General features: G+C 44.9%; 1 protein-coding gene across 2 annotated transcripts; it reads right to left on the reverse strand.

The window, feature by feature from the left end:
* Positions 1 to 2,111: 2,111 nt before the first annotated feature.
* C1RL (complement C1r subcomponent like) lies at positions 2,112 to 11,524 on the reverse strand. 2 transcript variants are annotated; one of them, XM_090272802.1, is made up of 6 exons: positions 11,429 to 11,524; positions 10,565 to 10,793; positions 6,533 to 6,722; positions 5,356 to 5,481; positions 5,148 to 5,222; positions 2,112 to 3,709 (listed from the first exon to the last, which is right to left on the reverse strand). In XM_090272802.1, the coding sequence occupies exons 1-6, from the start codon at positions 11,491 to 11,493 to the stop codon at positions 2,937 to 2,939; spliced, it is 1,458 nt and encodes a 485-aa protein (XP_090128928.1). In that variant the 5' UTR covers positions 11,494 to 11,524; the 3' UTR covers positions 2,112 to 2,936. The 2 variants fall into 2 exon arrangements, with proteins under 2 accessions (XP_090128928.1, XP_090128927.1); XM_090272801.1 differs by having other exon boundaries at positions 10,565 to 10,852.
* Between the last annotated feature and the right edge of the window lie 5,503 nt (positions 11,525 to 17,027).

Consider the following 17,027-nt stretch of genomic DNA (forward strand, 5'->3'; position numbering starts at 1 on the left):
CAAGGTTCCCACCCAAAGTGCCGTGGAAAGCACAGTTGAGGGCACTCTCCTTTCTGACTGCCCTTTTCCATGAACTCGGTTTGTCCTGCCCTTAGTCACCCAGCAGCCCTGGTCCAGGAACAGCTGAGGTTTCAATGCCCAGGATGATGTGACAGAGGCAGAGGAGGGCAGTGCAGGTGTGGAAAGAGGAGAATAGAGCTTGGTTGCATTGGGGCCCCGGTTTACTTCACTCATGAGTGACACGTAGACAGAACAAGGATTCTGTTTGCAGGGTGACCATAAAGCTCCTCTATGGTTTAAGACTTCCTCCCCACCTTAGTGAACGGAAGCATGCCAAGAACATGGCTCTTAGAAAGCAAGGGCTGCTGGGGAGAGGCAGAGACATCCTCTTTTCCTCAGCATCTTGTCATGAGTTTGAGCCCCTGAGGGTCACAGTTACCTAGGGGTGGTCAAAGGGTGTAATGTGAGAGGAAGCCAGGCCCCTGGGAGGGAGGGGAGCTCTTGTCTTTCCTGTCGATCAGGACATAGTGTCCTGTTTTAAAGGTTTGCTTTTCATGGGAACCTTTCTTCATCAACTCTCTGTTGCTCAAATGCCTTAAGGTGCTGTATTCCCTAGGGAGGCCCAGGCTGCAGAACAGGCCTCTGAGCCCTGAGGCCTTTGTAGTATATTCTGCTTGTTTCCCTTATCAGACTAATTCCTCCATCCCTGCACGCACCACTCACCCACTCATTCATCATTAATGGACGACTTACGTAGCGTGCCAGGCACTTTCCTAGGCAATGGATTTCAAGGACTCACGAAGATGGGGCAGGTTCGCCTTAGGCAGCCACCAAGTCATCACTGAATATAGTTAAAGCGAAGACACGTGGAAGATGCAAGATTAAGGTCTGGAGGGTTTCTCCAGCAGGTGTATATGTTGGAGCTGAGAAATGAATTTCCTGACAGGGCTGATCCATGACATGATGCATGGCCTTTTCATGTTAGGAAAGAGGGAAAAGGACCAGATCAGGAGACAAGAAAGAGGGGACTATTGTCTAGCAAACTGCACATTAGCATCCTGACAACAGTGTGTGTGTGTGTGTGTGTGTATGTGTGTGTGTGTGTGTGTGTGTGTGTGTGTGTTCATGGCAGGGCAGGATGGCAAAGGTAACAGGGAAGGAGGAGGTGGTTCAAGAAGGGAAGTCTTAGCTGAAGCTCTCCCATCCCATCTTACAGCTTCTGTGTCCTGTCCTGGTATTATGCAACATGACTGGAAAGTGACAAACATGGACCTCATTAGTTCAGTCCCAGCCCAACCCCCATTCTGCCCAACCACTCAAAATAACCTTTACTTAACACATTTGTCTTATACCCTTGACTTATAGAAAGAATTGAAAGAATTAAAAGCTATATAAAGATTGTGTAGGCACCTGTTTTAAAACCAGTATTTGAAGATATTGTCTATTGTATTGTTCATTCCTCTTATGATTTGATTCTGGGGGAAAATTTTTCTCCCTTATAGTAATGGTAGGTTTCCCTTGGTGGATATATCTATAATTACATCTATATCTAGGTATATAAATATAGATGTATTGATATAGGTATATATGTTACTGCCTTGGTAGGGAGAAACATATTTTTTCAGTAATAAAAATTTTAAAAATTGGGGGGCGGGGCAAAGGGAAAAATTTGGGACAACTGATGCATGCTCATTAAATAAAATTTAGCAAATGGAGAACAAGGGAAAACAAATCAGCCAGAATTATGCCACTTAAAACAATCTCTAATGAATATTTTAGGGTATTTTTAATAGTCTTTTGTACTATGTACAGGTTTATAAAATAGAAATAATCACATGTACATACACCTTTGAATCCTATTTTTCAAAGATAAATCTAACCTTTAACCATATAGCTACCTTGATTTTAAATACTAGCAAACTTGCTCTCTTCTGTTTTATTTATTTTCTAGTTCTATTCGAACAAGTACATTTTATTTGTGCCTTTTACTCTAAATCACCCCACGTCCTCACTAAAAGTTAGAGTTGGTCATCTCAGGTGGAGCATGGGTTGGGGTGTCCAGCAGCACTGGGGGTGTCTTCAGGAACTTCCAGCTCAGGGCCGGGTTCAGGAGACGTGGCGTCTGCAGGAGATGAGGCCCCAGGAAAGGGTGAGCCAGGTGTCATCATCCTCACTGCAGCAGGAATTCCCAGGGAGCGAGGCTCTGTAGGGACGTGGGGGTTGGGAAGGGGAAGTGGGCGATACAGCAGGTTTTGAGGACCCTTGAGTGATGTCAGGGTGCAATGGAAAGCACACAGTCTTTGTAGTCCTGAATGAGCTGTGACACTTGGGCAAGTCACTTTATCTCTCTGAACTGCAGTTTCCTCCTTTAAAATGTGGGTTATAACACATCCTTTGCAAAGCTGGTGTGAAGAGTTGATGAAATAACGTATGGGAATTGCCTGGTATATAATAGAAGACGTAATAAAAACCGAGCTTTCACTGCATTTGCAGCTAGGAATTGTGGTAGGTGGTGCAGCAGATAGTTTGAATATTTGAAGGTCAGCTAAAGGGGCTTTAGAACATTTCAGAGATGAAATGCAATTAAGACCATTTCCCCCATATACCACTTGAACAGGGGGATGAGAGGTTGGCTGTCTCCCAGGAGAGACAGATGAAGCTGTGTCAGCAGGAGATACAGTTCAAAGTGAAACTCACTGAGATGTACAGGGCTTTCCTGGGCATAGTACAAACTCACAGGAAGGTAGAGGGTGAGGAAGAGGGGCTGAGGGACACCCTTCCTATCTGGGATGGTGTCAGCCTTGAGCAGAGGAGGAATTCTCTCTCACACAGTAACTCAAAGAGGGATTCCCTGCCTCCCTCCTTCCCTACATGCAGGGCTCAGTCTTCACTTGCAACCATCGTCAGTCTAGGGCCATTGCTCAGTGTGCCCAGGGTCAGCCCTTCCCATCCATCACTCCCTTGATCCAGTCCACGTAGTTGAGCACTTTGGTGTAGAAGCCGTAGCCTTTCCCGCACCCAATGCCCCAGGATACGATGCCTGTGGCCACCCAGTGATGGGCATGGTCATCCCATACTACGTAGACACCACCACTGTCCCCCTGGCAGACACTCTGCTGCCTTGTCTTATCCCCAGCACAGAACATGTTGTCAGAAAATACATCAGTCCTCTGTTTCTCTTGGAGCCAGGCCTCGCAGGCTTCCCTTGGGGCAACTGGCAGTCTTGAGTATTTCAGCTCGGTAGTTAACCAGCCCATCTCCACGCCAAACCCACTGACGTAGCCCATCAGGCCACTGCGGTAGAGGGTCTCGTTGTCAGGCAGACAGACCGGGAGGAGGTGGGGGCTAAGGGGGACACTGTGCTCGAGTTCCAGGAGGGCAATGTCTCCGTTGAAGTTGTAGGACTCGTTCTGGTGGTAGTCTGGGTGCACAACCACTCGGCGCACAGGGTGGTTTCCCAGTTTTATCATCTCATCTATGCTTGTGTGGCCCAGGAACACATCCACATTCCTCTTCTTCCCAAGAGAGATGCTGTTCTTGGGATAGATAGTGTGGGCGGCAGTGAGGATCCATCTGTCACCCAGCAGAGCCCCACCCCCACGGCCATAGATACTGGTGAAGGCTTGCCATGGGAAGTTGCCCAACTTAGCTTTGGAAGAACCCTGGATCTCCTCGTTCTGGGCGATCGGAGTGACTGGCTGTCCACAGACTGAAAGAGAGGAGAGGTAAGGGTAAGAAACCAGCACGCATTAAGACACATTTATTAAAGAACTGCTTCTGGGAAGTGCTCTTTCTCCTGCCTCCTTAAGCCATTTTAAGCCACTTTTTTAGATTGTTGGTGGGACCACCCTGAGCAAACTCATGCAGGAAGCAGAATTTGCCTTCGGTGCCTCTTGATTCTCCTTTCTGCGTCATTTCTTCATTGTTAACATCTCCCATTACTATTTGTCCTCCAACCCACTCCAAAGCACCACTTCAGGCTGCCTCTAGAGCTTTCTGTGGATCAGGAGTAAAATCTGAGAAATTTATTCTTGTTGGGTTAGAAAGGCAATGCTTTGACTCAAAAAATTGGGTCTCGAAAAATGGAAGACTTGAATCCTGATAGACTGCTGATGGGAATTTAAAATGGTGTGACCATTATGGAAAACAGTTTGGCAATTCCTCAAAAAGTTAAATATACTCATAGAGCTATGATAGAACCCAACATCAGCAATTCCACTCCTAGAGTATATACCCAAGAGAGCTGAAAACGTATGTTCAAATAAAAACTTGTATGTGAATGCTCAAGCAGCATTGTCCATAAAAGGCAGAAAGTGGAAACAACTCAAATGTCCATCAACTAATGAATGGATAAACCAAGTGCGGTATATCCATACAGTGGAATTCTATTCAGTCATGAAAGGCATGAAGTACTGACACATGCTACAATGCGGATGAACCTTGAAGACAGTATGCTAAATGGAAGAAGCCAGACACAGAAGGCCACATTTGTATGTTTCCATTGCTATGAAATGTTCAGAATAGGCAAGTCCATAGAGACAGAAGGCAGATTAGTGGTTGCCAGGGGTGAAGGAGGGGAGAATTGGAGGTACTGGATTTCTTTTTAGGATGATGGGAATGTTTTAGAATTAGTGGTGATGGTTGCATAGCATTGTAAATACACTAAAAACTACTAAATTGTATACTTTAAAATGGTGAATTTCATGTCATGTGAATTTTATCTCAGTAAAAAAAATGAAAAGAAAAAAAAAAGGTGAACTTTCTGGCCCTGTGGCACGTAGGTAGGGAGATATTTGGGGGACCGAGGCCTGTCTATGTATCCTTAAAGCATACTGTACCAAGAAAAGGTTTTCTCTTATTTTTACTCTGCCCCTCTGTCTCTTTCACTTTCCCATCTGATTAACTTCCTTCATGCTTTTGCTTTCTCAGTTATCTCTTAATCTCCGAAGAATAAGGGGCAAGCTCTTTGCCTTTCCTTTTCTGGGCCTTCTTGGTTCCCCTCTTCTTCCTCCCCTTCTGCCTTTATCTCCTCTTTCTATTCTAAGACTTTCCTTTAATCCCCTGTATCCTGTTCCGCCGGCCCCACGTACAGCTGAGTCCTGTTTGGAAAGTGGCCATAGTCACAGCACTGGCAGGTCACTACTTACCAGGCACACAGTGAGGAACCGCCTGTCTGTCCTGTGTCTCTTTCCCAGGGCCCTGGGCTGTGCAGGTGAGCGTCCCTGAGGAGTGAAATGAGGTGAGGCAAAGAAACAGGCTCAGAATCATGAGGTGGGGCTAAAGGAGTAGGTACTGCAGGTCTCTTGATGGGAGTAAGGCAGGTAGAAACTGGTTCCCCAGCAGGTGGGGACTCACCAGCTGGCATGGCCTGATAATAGGGTTCCTGGCAGTGGTTCTGGGTCTTGCAGGAGTTACTTCCAGGTGCGTGTGTGGCCTCAGAGCCCCCACTAACCTGGCTGATGGGTCGACCATGGTTCATACCTATAGGAAAAAGTGGTCATTAGAACCTAGAACAAAATCGTAAACTGGCAACCCAGGGAGTGATTCTGGCCCATGGCCATATTTAATTTGAACTGCAGTCTTTTTTTATTTTTTAACATTTGAACTATTTTTCATTGATCAGATTGTCAAAGCTAAAAATGTTTAAAAATAACAGTGATAAGTAGGCTATGGGGAAACAGGCATTTTTAGATATGATAAGTGGGAGTGTAAATTAGCAAAACCTCTTTGGAGGGAAATTTAGCAATGTCAAAATTAAAATCACATTTTTTTTCACCTAATGTCATTTCTAATGATTCACCCTCATATGAATGCTCTAAGAAGTATATACAATCTATCCATAGCAGTACTGTTTGTGGCAGCAAAATCTCTACCAGTGGAGGACTAATTAAATATATTATGACATATCAATCAAAGAAATATGATATGGTCATTAAAAAGAACTAGGCAATGTGAGCCACATGTACATGGGGTGATCTTTAAGATATCTCATTGAGTGAAAAATGCCAAATTTAAAACATTGTGAATATTATGCAACACACACAGAGTTATATTTGAATGGCATAGAATGTCTTTGGAAGAATACCCAGGAAATGGAGAACAGAGTTGTTTCTGGACAAGGTAGCCATGGACTAAGGGCCAGAAATCAGAGGAAGACTTACTTTTTACCATATTTTTTTTTTGAAAATTTTTACCATGGGCATATATTATCTTTCAAAAAAAAAAATCTGAGTTACCATTTAAAAATTTGGAATTTCACTTAAAATCAGTATTTCTGGCTTCTCATGAAAAATGTGATGCTCTGCAAACCCTGAGTCAATCAGCATGGGAACGACTGCTGGAGCTGAGCATTGGCTACCTTTTCCCTGGGCAGCTCACCAGAAGGGGCTAGGAGTGTGCAGGGAAGGGGTAGACCCAGGTGTCTGTCCCTGAGATCCCAGCCTCAACAGTCACTCAAGGTTCTGACTGTTGCATCAAGATACCAGGGGCCGTGGCTACGAACAGAGAGTACACCCCGAGAACGGACACTCACTCACGGCTTGGTAGAGGACCAGGAAGCCCCTGTAGAGACCCGTTGTCCTGTCCTCAGAGGAGGCAGGTGCACAGAAAGTCAGCTGCAAATGGTTCCCCGAGGACACAAACTCCCTCTGATCTCGGCTGCTGCCCAGCGGAGAGCCCCGCTGGCCACAGAACCGGCTTGGATCCATCCCTCTGGCTGTGATCTGAAAGGGAAGGAAAGGGGGGCAGGCAGGTGTGGGGTAAATCTGCACCACTGGTGGTCCCAGGGGCACTCATGGGCATGGACTCCATCCCCATCTGACAGGTCTGCACACCTCTGGGGCTAAGAAGCTGTACCCTGTGGAACCTTGCTCAAGTAGCTTCCTGTTCATGACTGAATCCCAATATTTTTCCAGACATGACCAGATACCTTGTATATTTCTTTAGCCTACTATAATTATCTCATAAAGCCCACCATATATACCTTCTTTCAAGAAGCTCCTTAGGAATAGGGTCAATAGCACCATAATAACTATGTTTGGTGACGGATAGTTACTAGACTTATTGTGGTCACTTTGTAAGCTACATAAATATTGAGTCAGTATGTTGTACACCTGAAACTAATATAATACTCTATGTCAATTATAATTAAAAAAATAAATCAATAAAAAGAAGTTCCTTGGGAACCCAATGTTCCCCCCCCACCCCCCCGCAATAGTCCACTGGATTGTAAGTTCCAAGAAGGCAGTAAATACATCTGTTTTTACTGACCACTGACTCCCTCATGCCTAACATAGTGCCTATAGCACTGCAGCTGGGAATCAATGAAAATACAGACAAAGGTCCCTCCCGTCTGGTTTCCTCCAACCCCACACCTTTCCACTTCTCTGAGAAACTTCCTGTGGGCCAACATCTCTGAGGCAATAAGACCCTCTGCAAAGACTGAGCTGGGGTTTCTGGCCTTTCCTGTTCTCCTACTTTTGGAGCGTCTCTCCTCCAACTGAATGGTCGGTAAGCCTTTACAAGGTGTGGGACTCTGAGGACACGAATGTACATTGTAAGGATATGCTGCCTGTTGTTGTTTAACTTATACGCTCTCCATGCAGGTTGTCTCTGCTTCAAACCCCTTTTGACTGCGTCACCCCTGCTCAGATTCCTTTCTGTGGGTTCTCCCACCCAAGGAAGGACACCTCTTGGAAGGAGTTCCCCTGGCCCGCGCTTCATGCTTTAACCTCTATTCTGGGCACTCACTGCTCAGCTCATTTTATTTATTTATTTATTTATTTATTTATTTATTTATTTATTCCATTTAATTTTTGATTTTCATATTGACCCACCTCCTGGGTTCTTGCTAGTTCTTCATTCCCTTATTCTCCCATAGCCTCAAATTCATTTAATCAGCCATCCAGCCCATCTCACTGTGATCACATTAACTGGGTAAAAGTTGGCACGAAGAAAATTTCTCAAATGCCTTGCTTGGGCATGTCCCAATACTGTTCTTTTCCTCAGAACGTCAACAAAGTTAAGCCCCATATTTAAGAGGCCTGCCTCTTGGGGAAGAAGCCTCTTAGTTCTCTGAAACTGTCTTTTACTGATCTACTTGGTTGTCCAACTCCCCAGCTATTTTTTTCTACCTTACTCATGAGTTTTTGGCTAAAGAGAATCACGTAGGAGTCTAACCAGCAAAGTAGAATGAACACATGTCCTAAGACCCATGTTAAATTCCAGACTTTGCTCCTAACTCTGTGTGACAGGGGCAGTTGCTTAACCACCCCAGATCTTAGTTTCCTGTCCTGTAAAATGGTCTGTGAGGCCTTGTGCGGAGACAAAACAAATGAAGAGTAAAAAAGAACTTGGACGAAGTAGAGATAATACAGGAGAACAGGAAAAACATTTAAAAATAATCCTATGACAGAAAAAGAATGTTGTCAATGAAGTAAGAACAATATTCTGTAAAAAGGTGCATTTAGGAAATACGAATGAGCCTTCAGTCATAAAAGAAAGTCAACAGAAAAAAAACATCAAAGTGGGTATTTAAAATGAGGAAATCTCCCAGAAAGTGGAACAAAAAGACAAAGGGATGGAAAACACAACAGAATAAATAATAAAACTAGAGAATCAGCCCAGAACATGCAACAGCTAAATTATAGGAGTTCCAGAAAGGGAAAATAAAGAGAGTAGACACCTGGAAATAATTTTTAAAATAATACAAAAACATTCCTAGAATTGAAGGACTATATTAAAAGAGTCTCTAGATTAAAAGAACACTGTACAATGAATAAAAAGCAACACACATCAAGGCACATCATAATGAAAGTTCAGAATACTGGTAGTAAAAAAAAAAAAATTCCAAAAGCTCTAGAGAGAAAAAACTAAGGACCAGAAATCATACTGTTATCAGACTTAATAACACTAGAGCTAGAACACAATGTCATCAAAATTCTGAGAGAAAATGACTTACAACCTAGAATGCAACCCAGATAAACAATCCGTCAGCTGTGAGGGCAGAGTGAAGACATTTAGGGTTATGTAAGATCCTCTAAAATTTACTCCCACATACCTTTTCTGGAGGACAAAGTGCTGCTCTAAAAATGAGGGAGGAAAACAGGACAGAGAATGACAATGGGATTCAGTTTTAACCCAGGACAGGTAAAGGGAATTCCCAGCACGATGGGGAAGGGAACTCCCAGAAAGTGTGAAGGCTTAGACAGCAAAGGATTCAGACTGAAGAAATAAATCATCAAGAGATCTTTAGCCCTAGCTGGTGTGGCCCAGTGGATCCCGTGCCGGCCTGCAAACCAAAGGGTTGGAGGTTTGATTCCCAGTCAGGCACATGCCTGGGTTGTGGGCCAGGTCCCCAGTTGGGGGCGCATGAGAGGCAACCACACATTGATGTTTCTGTACCTCCTTCTCCCTCCCTTCCCAGCTCTCTAAAAATACATAAATAAAATTTTTTTTTAAAGGGGAGATCTTTACGTGAAATGTCACCAATGAAAAGGAAGACTCATTTGAAACTTGTACTTGAATGTGTTAAGAGGAGATTTACTCTGTTGGCTAAGAGTTTGAGGAGATTAGTTACACAGAACTAAGCAAACCAAAGAATAGAACAAAAACAAAGAACTTCATGTAATTATTGACTCCTGAGAAACCAAAAGTTGGAGAAAAAAGAAACTATAATTCTTGTACATCATGTGCTCAGATGCGAATATTTAAAATCATAATAATGTAAATAATGATTACAGATTTAATGAAAAATGATATAGGTAAATTGGGAGGCTGGGAGAGGGGAAATGTAGGCGTGATGGTCTGAGATAAAGCTAGTCCTATCTTCTATAGTTGAAAGTCAATGGATAATATGTAAAACAAAACAACAACCACCAAAAAATAAAACAAAAACCCAAACACACACACACAAAATCAGAATGAGCATGCCATTGATACATAGGAAACTGAATGCTAGATGAAACAGCTACATGAATTGTAATTAACGGCCCCAGGAGAGTAGAATGGGGGCGAGGAGCAAAGCTGGAGACAGCTGTTTCTCATTATAAGCCTTATTGGTACTCTGATTTAAAAACACACACACACAAACAAACTGTGCATCTATTATTTTGATATAAATAAAATTGAAACCAAAACATAAAGTACTGTTTTTAAGGGGCTTTATTCTGAATAATGCCCTTATCATAAGAACTTTAAGATAAACTCAGTCACCAAATCTTTTGTTGTTGTTCATGCCCAGCTTCCTGCCCTGACAGAGCAGGCACGCGGCAAATGCTTGATGATGTGTTTTTAATGACTGATATGTGAGTCCTCGCTGTTTAATCTAGGGATTGGCAGTATTTGTGTGTCCCTTTGGGGCCAAGATGGTAGCATGGCCAGGGACAGGGCTGCTGGTGGAGGCTGTACACTTGGGCAGACCTTCGCCTTGCGGGTAAGCCAGCCTGTGCCCTGACCTGAGCTCTTCGTCCATCCCCTGAGATTCAGGACCCCACCACCTCCCACTGCCCCCGGGCTCCAGGACAGGAGGCTCCCTCCCCAGAGTCCCTCCAGGACCCCAGCTCACTGTGACTGAGTCCTGCTCACAGTCCTGGGAGAGCTCCAGGTCGAAGTCCTGGACCACGAGCTTCACAGCAAAACCCTCCGGAGCTTCGATGACAGCGGTGCTCTCTTGGCCATTGAGGTATGGTTTCGGGTACCTAGAGAATGTCAGCTGCTGGGGTAGCTGCTGGGCCAAGAGCACGGAGCCCTGTGTGGGGCAAGCCTGGAGGAATCCCCAGAGAAGCAGCCACCACCTGTGAGTGGGTGAGGGCAAGGTGAGTCCACACAGCTGGGGCCCGAGGCCTGTGGAGTCCTGAGGGGTGGGGGCAGGCAATGCTAAGGGACTGAGAGACCTGGAAAAGGCCTCAGCCCTTGAGGCCTGACACCTCTGCTGGCTCCCTTGTTGCCCCACTCCGCCCCAATTTCTTCAGCCTCCTAGTCAGCCTGAGCTCCTTGGTGAGTTTTCCACCATTGCTTATGGTCCTGGAGAGTCTCATACAAAGTGGGGGGCTACTTTCTGCTTCAGTAGATCCCAACCCCACCCTGGGATCTGAGGGAGACCTGGTGGTACAAGTGTGGGACAGTTAAGTATTTTAGTTTCCTGGCTCAGAGCATTGTGCCTGACCACCCCCCAGGAAGGCTGCTAGAAGCTACAGGCAACTTCCAATTCCCCTCTGCTTTAAGAGTCTCTGAGTGTGTGTGTGTGTGTGTGTGTGTGTGTGAGAGAGAGAGAGAGAGAGAGAGAGAGAGAGAGAGAGAGAGAGAGAGAGAGAGAGAGAGAGAGAGAGAGAGTTTGTGTGTGTGGTGTACATGCGCCCCTGGGTCCCACCTTCCCTTCTCCCCACCCTTTTCCTCTCCTCCAGGCCTCTCCTCTCTACAGCACACTCACATCTTGCCTGGGCAGCTTGTGGAGTGGGGGCTTCCCAAGAAATAAATCCCCGGCTCTGAGACCATGCATCAGGAATGGGACATCTGGGACCTTGGAGAGGGCTTGGCCTAGGCCAGTAAACAGGAGGTGGGGCTAGAGAGGGGCCCCGAGGGGAAGGAGGGAGCTTTACTGGAAATAAGTTAAGTAATTCTTCTGTTCCTTTTTCTAATTCTCGGGGTTGAGCGCCACCTACTGTCTAACTTGGGAATAGCCCAGCCACCACAACTTGAGGGGAAAATCTCCAAAACCACGCAGGCCCTCAGAGATCAGGGGTGGGATGGCACTGACTCTTGACTCTTCTGTACTGTTTACAAATAGTAAATGGAAGGGATGGCTCCTTGTGAGTTATGGCTGTTGCTTTTAATCCGCCATACTTCTCCCTCCCTGACATTTCCACTCATTTGTGTTACCCGCCTGCCTCTTGTTGAAGTTGAAGTTTGTGACCCCTGAACTTGAGCTTCTCCTGGCCTTCTTCCTCCTCACCAAGCATGGCTGGGGTCCTAATCTTTTGCATCCTGGTCACAACCCCTGGAATTTTCTGGTCTTGCAGGGTCAGGTTGGCACGGGGCCTGGATCAGGCCCAGACTCCTGCTTCTTCAGGCAGATACCAGGGCCATGCCTGGGCTCAGAGGCCACCCTCCCCAAGAGACACACTCACCTGTGGCCTTAACTGGGGGCTAGGAAATTCTTGTGTAGGTCAGTGGTCCTGTCCTCAAGGGAGGCAGGTGTGTGGAAGGTCAGCAGCAGCCTGTTCCCCAAGGACACAAACTCCCTCTGATCAGGAGGCTGCCCACAGGGGAACCTTGTTGCCTGCAGATCAGAGCAGCCCCTGCCCCTTCCAGGGGCTGTGATCTGAACAGGAGGGCAAGAGTGAGAAGGCAAGCAAGTATGAAGTGACTGCACCACTGGGGGTCATGGGGTCATGTCCTGGGTGTGTACTCCCGCCTTGTCTAGAAGTTCTGCTCCCCTCTAGGGCTCAGAGCCCTAACTCATGGGCTTTGTCAAATAGTTTTACTTACCTTTTCTGTCTCCATTCTTTGGACTACAAAGGCTACCATAGCTAAGAATGGTAGTGAGGACACCCACTCCAGTGCTCTTGGTCCACAATTCTTTCAGGAGACTCTCTGGGACCCTTAGGGGCACTCCCAAACAATCTACTGGGCCTGGGCTCCCCATCACCGATGGCTACTAAGGTGCCTAGCCCATATACAGGATCATGAAATGTGTGTGGTTTGATCTTAAAAGTATGGGCAGAAAGTCTTTTCACTGGCTTCTTCCCTTCTTCCCCCTTATGCTAACCCTCTAATCCTTCTGCATCCAGCCTCACTGTCACTTTAAGTAATTTCTGCTTCTATTCTTTGGACCTGACTTTCTCCTCTTCCCCTTTTCCTGCAGAATACTCCCCCTCATCCCCAAGACACCCAACAAAATGTGTATGGTTGTAACACAACTATGTAATAACAGAGTGAGAAAAACTTAAAGATACAGAATATACTAAAAAATGGTATACGTCGTATATTTTGTAATCCTGTAGTAATAATATGCAGTTCCTTCTGGGCTCTCTCTGGATCATTCCAAATGACCAGGCTCCTTCCCAAGTGCCTTTCCTCTGGGGTCCTCTCCTTCCTAGAGCTTCGTCCTTCTGTGCTCATCCTTCCATTCTTGTCCTTCCAAGGGACAGCTTGGGGGCAATCCCTGGCACACCTATTCCATGAAGTAATCTCTACTCAGGGTGCATGTGTGCTGCTCAGGTCCCCAGTGGTATGTATGTTCTCTTCCTTCTCAATCCTCTGCTTATTTTTAAATCCTCATCTGAGGATATGTTTATTGATTTTAGAGAGAGAGAAACATCAATGTGAGAGAAAAACATCGATTGGTTGCTTCCTGTACGCACCCCCTCCAGGGATTGAACCCACAACCTAGGGTTCAATTGACTGGGGAATTGAACCCATAGCCTCCTGGTGCACGAGATGACGTCCCAACCAACTGAACACCTGGCCAGGGATTATTACTCTGCTTTTATTTGTCCTTCACCTCCTTCTCTTTTCTCCCTTTCTCCAGGCTTTTGTGCTCTCTTTCACCCTCCTTCTTAGTCCAAGCTTCAACTCTGGCAACTTCCTCTCCTTTGAGCATTTTCTTGCTCTATCTTCCTGGGGAGCCTCTGACTCAAGAAGGCAGTTTCTTACTGGGCTTAGGAATTTTTATTTTCTTTCAAGTAAGAGGGGCTTAGTGGAGGTGGGGACCCCAAGTGTCATGATCTGAGCCTATGTCTTCCTTATGATCACTCCAGGGAAAGGGTGCTACAGACCACAGACAAATTCCAAATTCTGACTTACCTGAACTCAGGGTTTTACTTGCTTCTTTCTCTTTCCTTTCTTTTTTCTTTTTTTTAAATTTATTTTTCAATTACAGTTGACATACAATATTATAGTAATTTTAGATATACAACATAGTGATTAGACATTTATATATTTATATACTTTACAAAGTGATCCCCCTAGTAAGTCTAGTACCCATCTGCACCATACATAGTGATTACAATATTATTGACTAAATTCCCTATGCTATATTTTACATCCCCTTGACTGTTTTTGTATCTGGCAATTTGTGCTTCTTAATCCCTTTCACATTTTTTGCCCCCCCCCCCCATCCCTCATCTGGCAATCATTAGTTTGTTCTCTGTTTCCTTTTCCAGCTCTTCCCAGAAGGTTGGTTTCTATTTTTCCTGGTAGATCACAGAGCAGGAATTCCTCCTGTTTTTTTCTTTCTTTCTTTCTTTTTAATTTTTTGGTTTTTCAATTACAGTTGTCCCATTTTCCCCCCATTGCTCTCCGCCACCCAGCCCACCCCTTCTCCCACAATCATATCCCTCCCCGTTGTCCATGTCCATGAGTCATTTATACACATTCTTTGACTAAGGAATTCCTCCTGTTAATGCAAATAATTGCAGATTCTTAAACTCTTCAGAAAAAAAAAAAAAAATCAAACACAGTAATGGGATTTTATCTTGATGTTTGGAAAGAGGAAAAGAGAGTCCCAAAGGTATTCTTCTGGTCTAACAGACAAATAACAATATCACGAGTATTTATGCTTTCTGAAAAGTAAAAGGTTAATTAAAAAAATTTTTTTTAGTAAAATGTTATCAACGACCAATCAGACTTGCAGACTGTTGTGTTTTATAGACTACATTGCAGTGGTCCTATAGCAATCATCTCTGAAGTATGAATGTCTTTAAAGATTGCTTTGTATAAATTACACTGCAAAGATGACATAAATACAACATGGAACAGAGTTATATGTTTCCACACCAGTGAGATTGAATGTTTTTGATTCACTACTTTATCTGAATCAACTGTATGAACAGAATTATGTCTGATTTTCTGCAATGCTAGGCTAAGAGGGAGTACATTCTGTTCTCCTCATCTTGCTGAGCTTTATTTTGTTAGCATTTGTGAGGCCTGCTTTTTAAAACCAAGTACCAGAATTTCATTACAGAGTATTTAGAGAGCAGATCTGAGAAGCTTAAAATGTACAAAAGAAAAGAGAAAGTTAACAAATGTAATATGGGACACATTCTGTCTTTCTTCTGCAATTGGGAGTCAGGTCCCCTCACTGCAGGGCGAGTGAGAGGGCTTGGCCCAGGCGAGGCAATGGGTCTGTGGCTGGGGAAGGTTCCAGGAGCAGGAGGAGAAGAAAGTTATTGGAAGTACAGTAATTATCAACATGACTTTAAAAAAGTCTCTGGAGTAGATACTTGTGGTCTGGCTTAGAGATGAACGAAATACTGTAGCTAGTTTTTACCCCAATGGAGGCTTGATATTTCTGAGAGCAGGAAGGCTTTGTATCCATCAACAACCAGACTTAACTTGAAGGAGAAGCTGTTTAAAAAACATCTCTCTCAAAGCCTTGATTTCCGTTTTTTTATGCTCCTGGTTCTCTAGCTCTGCCCTTCTTTTCCAGGGCAGGTGCTCTGGGGAGAAGAGTGATGGCCATGTGGAGGCACAAGGACCCAACCTCATTGAAAGAAAGAGTTTGGTGAAGGTAGTGGAATTCACTTTTGTGGACTCCTTCTCAGCTCCTGGTCTGCATTGTTCCACTTGCCCTGAGTTGGAAACGTGGAGTACAGCCAGTGTCTGAGGTCCTGCCTTTTCATGGATGTCAGAGCATGTAAGGTGGCTGACTGTGGACTGCTCAGCCTATGGTCCTTAGAAGTCCAGTTTGGGCCACTTTTTGCTAATTGAGGGAGGAGGCAAATGAAAGCCTGGAGGACGAAGCCTTCTATTTATGCCTGCAAGTAAAAAGCCAGGACCTGCTGGAACAGCCCATGAATGAGAGGAGCCATAGCATGAGCCCACAGGGATCTGTCTTGGAAGAAAGGATGATGAACCAGCCACTGGATCATAAGGGTTAGGACCCCCATGTTATTTTCTCTATTTCTCTGATCATGTTTCACTCCTTCATCATTCAGCCATCTAACCACTTAGCAGCCCAAGCAATAATGGTGACTTGCATTTATTGCCACCCACCCTGGCTCACTTTATTTGATCACTCATAACTGATTCACTTTATTGTTGATGTCATCTCCCTGAGTCACTCCGATAGGTCCAGTAAGATCATTAGTGCTGCACCCACTAGGGTATCAATGCTCCCACTCTTTGTTGCTTTGGTAGACTAACTTTACCTAATCTTCCAGAACACTCTTTAGAATCATCTATTGGGAGAGCATCTGTCTCAGTTTCGTTGGAACAGTCCCAGCTTACATTGGTTGTCTTAGTGTAATTATTCATATGCCCCATTTCCCTTTCAAAGGTATCCTGGTGGGTTTGGACAACTAATATGGTCATCCTAGAGAATGGTGCTTTGCAGCCACTTCAATATGGTGACTGTGCTGCAAGAGACCTCCCCTGCCATTAGCTCCACTCACTATCACCAGTAGTTGTGACCACTACCCCAGTCTGAGCGCTGCTTACCTGGAACACTGTCCAGCAGCTCTGTGCCCAGTGCCTCGGTCACCATGCTGCCACGAGCAACACAACAACAGTCCCCTGGAATCACTCATAAGATACACGCTCACCAACATATCTCTGTTTCTTCCCTCTCCACCAAACCCAGAGCTTCCCTCCTTCTTTAGTACTTAAAAAATGTCATCTCAATGTATTTGGGTCTGAAAGGCAGGAATGGGATAAGCTTGTCCCAAAGTTCTGAGGTCCTCCAGCCATAAGAACTCAGCATGAGGAAGAGGCTGGAGAACATCCTCAAATGAACCCTCCTACCTCTACCTGCTCCCCCGTGTCCCAGGTTGTTTGGAACAGAAGGCAGAGAGGAGTCCTCAAAGCAGAAAATAAGAAAGATTCTGGAAAGATTTGCAATGTGCTTGGAGTGAGGAAAACAGACGTAGTGGAATAATATTTGTGCCTCATTCTGCCTGTTGGCAGCAGTATTGCTGGCTCCATAAAAAAAAAAAAAAAAAAAAAAAATGTCGTCAGTGTGAGCTTCGTTTTCCCCCTTTACTCTCCCAGGCCTAAGGAGAACTTACCATTCAACTCTGAGACATGCACAT

Source organism: Furipterus horrens, unplaced genomic scaffold (genome assembly GCF_987537825.1).
Source record: "Furipterus horrens unplaced genomic scaffold, mFurHor1.1.pri manual_scaffold_4, whole genome shotgun sequence".
Classification (NCBI taxonomy): domain Eukaryota; kingdom Metazoa; phylum Chordata; class Mammalia; order Chiroptera; family Furipteridae; genus Furipterus; species Furipterus horrens.